This window comes from Penaeus chinensis, chromosome 20, assembly GCF_019202785.1.
Source record: "Penaeus chinensis breed Huanghai No. 1 chromosome 20, ASM1920278v2, whole genome shotgun sequence".
NCBI lineage: Eukaryota > Metazoa > Arthropoda > Malacostraca > Decapoda > Penaeidae > Penaeus > Penaeus chinensis.
The window spans coordinates 9032664-9042663 of NC_061838.1; the positions used below are offsets into that span (position 1 = coordinate 9032664).

Consider the following 10000-nt stretch of genomic DNA (forward strand, 5'->3'; position numbering starts at 1 on the left):
CATCAAAATAATGGAATGCTTTCCGACAGAGATAAAATAGAAACTTTTGATAATTTGTCAAATTTCCCAAAATAATTAAATTTCTAACAAGCATAAATATACGAAAGTAGAGACGTCCAAGTGTTGAAAATCATTGACCACAAATATTCTATGTTGAGGATTTAACAGATAAACAGACATAGATAAAGATCATTACAATCTGAAGAGGAAACCACACTGGTACCTTTAGTCTTACATATTAGTTTCCCTTTAGAAAAAAAAAAAAAAAATACATGTTCTTAAGGACAAATTAACATTATTTCATAAAATTAATATAATACTATGTGAAAAGAACCAAGAAAACCAATTTGTTCCTTCATACAGACGCCCTTTGCTTAAACATTCCCAACCATCAAATATTTTATAAATTTTATATATATATCACTTTATGAGCTCTGTTTCCTTTTTTTTTTTTTCAAATTCACCACAGTATTTACAAAAAACATACAATGTCACCTTGCAACTGCTCTCAATAAACAAACAACTGCAATGCCACAACTACAGACAGACATCAAATTCACTGGCATATTCAGTCTATCAGTTGTCATTATTCCTAAAATACTTCTGTACACCAGGGGAGAGGGGAGGGGGGGGGGGGATAATCTTTAAAGTCTTCACCAAAGAACTCACACACTGTCGAAAAGCTCCATGGCTTATTCTGAAAAGTTACTGAGCAGTAATTGCTGGGGGTGTGGTATACAAGTTGCAGTTGGATTCCCAGTGAAAAACGATCCCCTATGCATTTGTTACTGACACTGTATTACCTACTAAGTGCAAAAAGTTATACATATAAACAAATAAAAAATAAACAAATAAATAAAAAAATTAAATTGGCAGTAATACTACTAATACTAATGATAATAAAAATCATGATAACAATTATAATCATAGCACTAATAATAATAATAATAATAATAATAATAATAATAATAATAATAATAATAATAAAAATAACAATGATAATATTAATTGCAATAAAAAATATATAATCGTTAATATTGATAATATTAGTATCAACAATGTAATTATGATAACATTAATAATGATAATGATAATAATAATAACAATAATAATAACAATAATAATAATAATAGTAATAATAATAATAATAATGATTATAATAATAACTATAACAATGATAATATTAATGATGACAATGATGATAATAATAATAATAATAATAATAATAATAATAATAATAATACAAATAATAATAATAATAATAATTATAATAATAATAATAACAATGATGATAATGTTAATGATAATGATTTTTATAATTACAATAATATTAATATGATGGTAATAATGATAATAATAAGAAGAATGATCATATAATAATTATGTTACAGAAAAATGAATGCTTAGAAAAAAATAATGATGATGAATATACATTTCTGGTGCATAATAATCACCAGAATATCCTTAGGTAGCCTTTGCTATTGATACATAAATATCTTCTCTCTCTCTTTCTCTCTCTCTCTTTCTCTCTCTCTCTCTCTCTCTCTCTCCCTTTTCCTCTTTTTTCTTTGGACTGGTCCATGTCAAATCTTGATTTCCACTCAAGTCAATAAAGTAAGTCTTAAAAGAGGTAAACCAAATATGTAATAATCATAAAAATGGATAAACAAAAGGTAGAAAAAGAAAAAGAAAAAGAAGAAGTAACGCAGAATGTACGAAAAATAAAAGAAGAGAATTATAAGAATCCAAAGAAAATGAGGAGATAACGAATGGAATCGGTCAGGAGACAAAATTAAGTATGAAAGGGATATGAGTATCTGGTAAACATTTTCAATACAACAAAAACAAGGAAAATTAGGAGAATGACAAGTGAGCAAAATATTCCCAAATGTCGTACCAGTGGCCTCCCCAGAGACAGCCGGCTACAACTCCTGGGTTTCCTGCATGAGGGCATATGGCAGGTTGGAGGCCGCAATGTGGTTCGGGCTTGGGCTTCCTAGGATGTAGGGGCTGATGCAGATACGCGCATACATCCCAATGCACTCGATGATCCAGTCGTGAGCAACACACACTTTCTTATGCTTTTTCCAGATGTCTGTAATTGAAATAAGTGAAATGACTGACTGGTCCATGCAATAATCATGCTGTATCTATATCTAAAGGTACTCTATCCTAATTTTGTCTTATCTACAAGTCTTTTAATGAAAACAATCGTATTACCCATCAAATATCGCCTTCAAAAATTTTAAAAACAAAACAAGGCAAACTAAAGCAAGAAGCAAATACATACTGTCAGTGTCGTGACTGCCATCTGTCTGCAGCACAATCAGTTTCAGGGACTGCTTGCTCTGACTAAATTTTTGCAGAGAATCTACAACACGAGCTCCACATTGCTCTAACATTTCCTGTAAAAAATAAATAAGTAAATAAGTAAATAAACAAAATAATAGTAATAAAAATAATCAGGTCATCAAAATTATGTGTCCCATGGAATGTGTAATAAACAATATAAGTAGTAATAATTAGTAAAGGAGGGAGGATAGTGCTAGAGAGAGAGAGAGAGAGAGAGAGAGAGAGAGAGAGAGAGAGAGAGAGAGAGAGAGAGAGAGAGAGAGAGAGAGAGAGAGAGAGAGAGAGAGAGAGAGAGAGAGAGAGAGAGAGAGAGAGAGAGAGAGAGAGAGAGACAGAGACAGAGACAGAGAGAGAGAGAGAGAGAGAGACAGAGACAGAGACAGAGACAGAGACAGAGACAGAGACAGAGACAGAGACAGAGACAGAGACAGAGACAGAGACAGAGACAGAGACAGAGACAGAGACAGACAGAGACAGACAGAGACAGACAGAGACAGACAGAGACAGAGAGAGACAGAGACAGAGACAGAGACAGAGACAGAGACAGAGAGACAGAGACAGAGACAGAGACAGAGACAGAGACAGAGAGAGAGAGAGAGAGAGAGAGAGAGAGAGAGAGAGAGAGAGAGAGAGAGAGAGAGAGAGAGAGAGAGAGAGAGAGAGAAAGAAAGAAAGAAAGAAAGAAAGAAAGAAAGAAAGAAAGAAAGAAAGAAAACTATTCAAGATCAGCTCCAAATATAGCTGAACAAACATTACCTTAAGCTGCTCCAACGTAACATCCATAAAAGGTGGTATGAGGTAGAATTCACAACCGTGGAAAAGAGGAGTTATGGTCGTGCGTGCTCGATGGGGCCCAGGAACCCCTGTGCAATCTAACACTTCATACTCTTCCTGTAGACATTAAAATTAGCATCTATGTTATAGTATTTTTTAAGATCAAAATATATCAGCATTTTAGAACTTCTCTGCTGGATTTCAGTGAATCATAAATGAACAAACATAAACATACAAATATACTCAGAAACAGATACAATCATCTCTAACACACACATGCACACCCACATGCACACGCACATGCACACGCACACGCACACGCACAAGCACACGCACACGCACACACACATATTTACAACTGCTTACCTCATTCTGGAGCTGCTTTGAAGTGATTGAATCAAGGATCCACTCCAGCATGACCACCCAACACCCATTTGCAACTCCATACAGGTATTTAAGGGTCCGCTGAGCCATGCGATCGTCATCCGTCTTCACCACCACGTGAGTAATCCCATCGACCCAGGACTTCATGAGTTTTGTGCCTGGGGGTGCTAATTTGTCCACAAGATCCTGCACTTTGCTCAGTTCTGACGAATTCAGTCCTGTGCACACAAGCATAGGGGGTCCACTCATGCTTAGTTTTGTGGGTTTTTTTTCGAATCTGGTAGAGAGAGATATATATATGTAAAATATCTTGTTCCTTTGAGGCTATTCACTGCAAAGAATAGAAATGATCTAAGGATGAAAAAAAAATACTATAAAATTAACACAAAAATTCATATGCATAAAAAAATAATTTTATTCATAAATGCTGAACCTTGTGCTTCCATGTGTGTATTATTTCTGACATAATAATAAAATAATGTACTATATAACAGCATATGAATAAAAATACATATAACTGCAACAATTATGACAACCTCCTTTTCCAAAATTCTTACATGCATCAATTCTTCCATTTCTATCAGACTGCAAAAGGAACTCTACATGTAATAAAATAAAATAAATACCCTGAGGTAGGCAACTTTGGTTGTGTGCAAGACGATAAGTCCGGAAGGCTTGAGAAGAGCTCCTCTGACTCGGTATCGCTAATTTCTGTTGGACATGTTGGTGGTAAAACGTCATCTTCTGGGTCTTCATTTCTCTTTCCTGTTACAAAGAATATATCAAATTACAAAGTAAAATTTACTAAGAGTTAACATAAGTAAGTAAATTAACCCAAATCTTCCGGGTGGCATGAAGAGATGACAGCACCAATGTTCCGGCCGTCATGATAGATGACGGCACCCTTACTTCCGGTGAAACCGAGACCGTCATCACTGATGGCGGCCGGAAGTAAGGGTGCCGTCATCTATCATGAGGGCCGGAACATTGGCCAGTAACTCTTCATGCCAACCTGAAAATTTGGGTTAATAAACAACAAACAAATAAATAAACTTGTAAATCATATATGATTTCATTTAATTTCTCATTTATAGGCCGAAGGCCTTACCTGAATCCTCCGTTTCTTTCTTCTTAACCACTGCTTCTAACTCACGTACCCGGGCCTTTAGCATTTCCACCTCATCCTGAAAAGAATTTCAAACTTAGGTAAATTTCTTAAATATATATAAAAAATAATGACAGCAAGGACAGTATGACAGTATGATAAAAAGTTTTTGTTTTATTAAGGATAGGAATAATCAAATGTCTTCTGACAAAAAAATTCAAATATGATTTATAGCAGCAAAAAATAATACTATAACACTTACTTTAACTTCTTCCCGTTTCTGAGTGCTGATGGCCTCACTCTGGGATGAGTAAGCACTGCTGTGACTCATGTTTTCTGTGTCCTCCTCAGTATCACGATCTGATTCATCAACCATGTCAGCTTTTTCTTTGTCTAAATGGGAAAATAGTTTACAATTAATTATTAACATGAAATAACAATAAAAATAAAAGCTCTCAGTCATTTAGTGAGTTTATAAACAACTATATATCAAAACTGATTTCTTGCAAGAGAGAGAAAGAGAGGGGAAAAAAAACAAAAAAAAACTTACTAGATTTTGTTCTTGTGTTGCCAATTTTAGTGGTTTTCAGTGAATTGGATTTTGGTTCATCAACTGGTGTGACTATGCCACCAAATAGGCTGTTGCCACTACAGAGCAGATCCTCAGCCTTTGTCAGGTTTTTGTCTACCTTGGAAAACAATGACTTTGTGCTGGCAGAAAATGTAGGTTTCTGTGTAGAAGGTGCTGTTTCTTGTATCTCTTGAGAAATCAGAGAGATCACTTCTGGGTCTCCTTGTGCTTGCTTGCGCATTTTCTTCACTAAATCCATGTCCATCTGGACATTACGCATTACATCCTCAGTGCATGGAATATCTTCATCTGATGGGAGGGATGGAACTAGGGCATCATTTTCAAATTCAATGATGTCCTTTTTCTGTGATGGGTCATCTATACTTACATGTGAACTCTTGTCATCATCATCCTTGTTGCTTAGCAGATCCTCATCAGGATGGCCAAAGAATTCCCACACATTTTTATCAAATCTCTCCAAGTCTCTCATCTCCTCTGAATCCAACTGGTGTTGTTCCAAGTTCTCTTTAGGCTTTCCCTCCTTGGAGCGTCCAGATATCTGTATGCTGTCACTGCTGGAGATGGTTTTAGGCTTTCTTTTCCGTGGCTGGACTGAATCCGAGTCACTATCGTCCGAACTTGAGCCAGAGCTCGGTCTGCGGATCCTCTTGAAAGTCTGCTGTTTAGATTCCAGGGGAGCCTTCAGGGGGCTGTCACTGTCTGATTCCTCATGCTCTTCTTCCAAAGTCACAGACCCTATTGTCAGTACATCCTTCTGTTTCCTACTTGCATGGCTGGATTCATCACTCATAAATAGAGGCTTACTATTGGCAGGTCTGTTCTGAGTGCTCAGAGATTTCTGGATATTATGAGGACTTTGGTTTTGAATTTGTGACAATTCTATCTTCTCCACTGCTTGTCTCTTTTCTTCTTTGGTTAACTGTGACATGATATTTTCTATGACTGGCTGACCTGATTGGAGTGGCTTTCTCCTTGGCCTGCTAATGGCAACAGGTAAAGTGCTATCATTTTTTAAGTTTTCTTTTTCCACCTCAACTAGGTTATTCTTGCTCACCATTGTTTTGCCTGTACCAGCTCTTTCCTTGACTTTCTGACTTGCTTGCTGCCCCCTGTCATATTTTTCTGCTGACCTACCTTCCCCTCCTTGGCTATTTGAATCACCTGAAGTATTTGTGCTTCTAGTAAGCCTACCATGTTTGGCTTCAATGACATCTGCAGCAGCTAATAGACTGGTTGACATCTGAGAAGTCTGGGAGTCACTATTCTGACTTGAGGATGCATTATCTAACTTCTTTTTCTGAGACATCACACAGTTCCTATCAAGGGAAATTTCTGATGACTGAGCACTCTTCACTGTAACTCTATCTTTCTTTTCCTCTTCTCTTAAACATGTCAAGTAACTTCTGTCATTTTCTACTTTTACTATCGTTTCCGTGTCAGCAGCATCATCTTTTCTAGCTTTTGTCTTCACTCCAATAGTACTAGGCAGAGGAATTGCTATGTCCATGTCCTGAGTCTCACAGCTATTAGGAATCACCTGACTTTCACTCTCACAGTTGGGCTTACCAAGGGAGGTGCTCTCACTGGATTTTGACTCTAATTTCTCTTCTTCGTGCAATTTCTCTTCACTGGCTTCAGCAACAGGACTGGTCTGTACCTCCTTAGAATTCAGTAATTTTGGCAGGTTTGAACTGCCACAGCAGGTGCTGGAAAAAGCATTACATAGTGAGAAAATTAATGGCATTTACTTCTTTCAACATATGAACATATATTTCAAGGCATTTGTATATTTTATGTAAAGACATTGTTGTTATGTATATCACTTCTTAATTCTTACCCTGTTGATGCCACAATGTTTTGTTTTATTAACTAATTTTACACAGAGATGGCTTCACAAGCAATTAGCATAGTCACCAAGGATTCAGCTATTAGGCCTATTAGACCTCAGTTCTTTATTCCATTTCTTGTTTTTTATTGAAAAGTTTTTATTCCTATCATCATTATAATCATCCTTAATACAATCATAATTACTAGTATCATCATTATCATTATCATGATCACCATCATCATTATCATTATTAATGATATTATCATTATTACTATTACCATTACAATTATTACGATTATGATTGTTACTATTATTATCATTATCATTATCCTAGTTTAATAATAAAAATATTAATATTTAATAATAATAATCATAATAATAATAATAATAATTAATGTAAAATAATATAACAAGTAAAAGAAACCATCATAAACATTACAAGTGTATGTTCACTCTTGTTATCAATCACAACCAATGAATGGATTAAGACTACTTTCTAGTAGTGACAGTTATATAAAGAACATTTTTATTACCTGTGATTATCCTGTTGTGTTACCAAAAGAGTCATATATTTCATGAGCACCTGGTACACTTCACATGGGATAGCATGGAGACAAAGATCACGATTTGTGCTGCCCACTAATGCAACAGCTTCTCCTTTCCCTGCTTCATCACATCTAAAATGCATGAATGAATTGTCATGAGTTTGTAATAAGGACACCAAAGTTGCAAGTGTAATATCAAATACACTTCAGTCATTCTTGCAAAGATATTTTAATTTCCTTGTTTATCAATTATGAAACAAATATATGGTGACAATATAGCGGGAATGTTTGGGACAGCAAAAAAGTACAAGAAAGTAAATTGAAATTTGGATATAAAATTACATTTTCAAAAGTCACCTCAAATCTCAAATTTCATGCAGTGTACATACCTTTTGGAACAGAGTGGCCCAACAGATCTGAAAGGTATAACTTTTGAATCCTCAGAAACCAGTAGATTGCAGTGAGTTGTTTCTGTTGGCACAGAGGTGGCAGATGGTGAAGTGGCTTTTCTATTTTTTTCATTTTCTAATAGATCTGATGCTGTGCTTGAGCTCATAGCATGGTGGGGTGGCCGAAGTTTACTTATCACTGAAGAAGATTCTGATGACGTGGAAGCACTTTTCTTTGGTTTGAGAGCTTCTGGCATCTTGTTGCTTGAAGTCACTGACTTTTGTTCAGATGGATCCGACACACAGTTGGGTTTTTGAGTATCTTCAAGTGAGCTGAGAGTCTCAGAGCTGCTTTGTAAAGTGGACAGATCTTGGGTGTTTACATTCAGAGAAAAAGTCTTTCTAGACAACTTGGATGAGCTTGAGCTTGACTTTAGCTGTCTGGCAGAAGTCCTGGAAAGCCTCGAGGTGATTTTTCTTTGTTCAGCTTGGGATGGCCTGTTTGATCTTCCCTTTACCTGATTTGAGGAATATGAAGCTGAGTCTGAGGAACTGCTGCTCACTGAAGACTTCCTTGTAGGTTCTTCAGCACATTCAAAAGGCTCTGTTTCTGTTGGATTGAGGAGTGCTGATGAATGGCTGCTATTTTCCATTGGCTTTCTATCTGTGCCTTGTTTTTGTATTGCTTTGCTATCATTGCTAATATTAGAGGTTGTTGGTGGTGGATCTACTTTTGTGTCACCTCCACTTTCTTTACTTTTAATTTGCTTTGATGACTTATCCTCAGAGTTATCCTCTTTCTTTCCAAAAGATTTAGGTTCTTTGTCAAGAACATCTTTAGTTCCTGATTTGATCTGTTTACTACTAATTTCTCTGTCATCAGATTTAGTGTCTTTGCTACTGACTTCCATTTTTATGGTTTTTATTTCTCCACTACCAATTTCCTTCCCTGTAGACTTACTTTCCTTGCTGTTAACTTCTTGGACACCAAGTTTCTTTTTCTCACTATCACTTCCCTTGATGGCAGGCTTTGTTTCTTTGTTGTTGACTTCCTTTCCATGTGATGCAACTTTCTCACCCTTCACCTCAGGTTTATTTAACTGAGATACAATTTCTCTGAGTTTCTCGACTCTCTCCTTTTTACTTTGAGAGGAGCAAAGGTGCTCCACATCAAAGTCTTGGGTTTGGTCATCTATTGTGACTTCTGATTCTTCAGAAGAGGGAGCCATCTTACTAGAGAGTACAGATGTTCCTCCCTCTGTTCTTGAATCATTTATATTGCGCTGCTCTCCTCCAGTGATATTTAGGCTAGTGTGTCGTGTTTTTAGATCTTTTCTGGCACCAGCTACATGTGACCATCCAGGTGACTTTGTGTCTTTCACACTTACAGACACTGCCAAATTCTTACTGGGTTCTACTAACTTCATCTCTGATGCATAACGTGCATTGTGAGAAATCCTAGGGATTGTTTTTCTCCCTGCTGATCTAGTTGCTACACTTGACAAACTGTCTCTGGAAGTACTTGGACCATTATTTTCTTCTGCTAAACTCTCATGGAACTTTACTTTCTTGTTTTTTACTGGAGCTTTGGGAGGGGGCATGGCACTCTTACCACCCTCTGTACTGGCTATGGATCTATTTAGCTTTGTGTTTTCCAATGTATTATCAAATGCGGATATATTTGACCTCATACTTTCCTCTTTTTCCTTCTCTTGCTTTTTCTTGTCTCTCTCTGCTTCTTCCAATGATACTGTGCTTAGAGTGTGGTCCTCAATCTCTTCAAACATAGAACATAAAGCTTCAACCTCTTCCTTGGCCTTTTCTGATTTTGTTTTGCTTTTGTTTAAACTCTGTGTGCTTTCTGCATCTGACCCACTACTGCTGCTGGACTTCTTTACTCTGGCTCTCTTACTGCGCTCTTTTCCATTGTCACTGTCGTCATTGGCTCTCTTCTTTTTGGCTTTACATTCAGCTTCAATGCTGGCCTGTTGGCTTGCTTCCTGGGCAGATTTAGGCTTCCCTGTAATGATG

The 10000-nt window shown here is 36.5% G+C and overlaps 1 protein-coding gene across 1 annotated transcript in view; it reads right to left on the reverse strand.

Annotated features, from left to right (window-relative positions):
* Window positions 1-1310: 1310 nt before the first annotated feature.
* The window catches only part of LOC125035867 (breast cancer type 1 susceptibility protein homolog), a 19475-nt gene continuing 10785 nt past the window's right edge, over window positions 1311-10000 (reverse strand). The window contains exons 5-14 of the mRNA XM_047628179.1: window positions 7970-10000; window positions 7569-7712; window positions 5166-6913; window positions 4878-5008; window positions 4619-4694; window positions 4137-4275; window positions 3493-3787; window positions 3109-3243; window positions 2291-2405; window positions 1311-2095 (exon numbers count right to left, since the gene is read on the reverse strand). The exon at window positions 7970-10000 is cut by the window's right edge and continues 1390 nt beyond it. Coding sequence (XP_047484135.1) covers window positions 1923-2095; window positions 2291-2405; window positions 3109-3243; window positions 3493-3787; window positions 4137-4275; window positions 4619-4694; window positions 4878-5008; window positions 5166-6913; window positions 7569-7712; window positions 7970-10000 — 4987 coding nt within the window. The 3' untranslated portion in view covers window positions 1311-1922. The remainder of the gene's footprint in view (window positions 2096-2290; window positions 2406-3108; window positions 3244-3492; window positions 3788-4136; window positions 4276-4618; window positions 4695-4877; window positions 5009-5165; window positions 6914-7568; window positions 7713-7969) is intronic.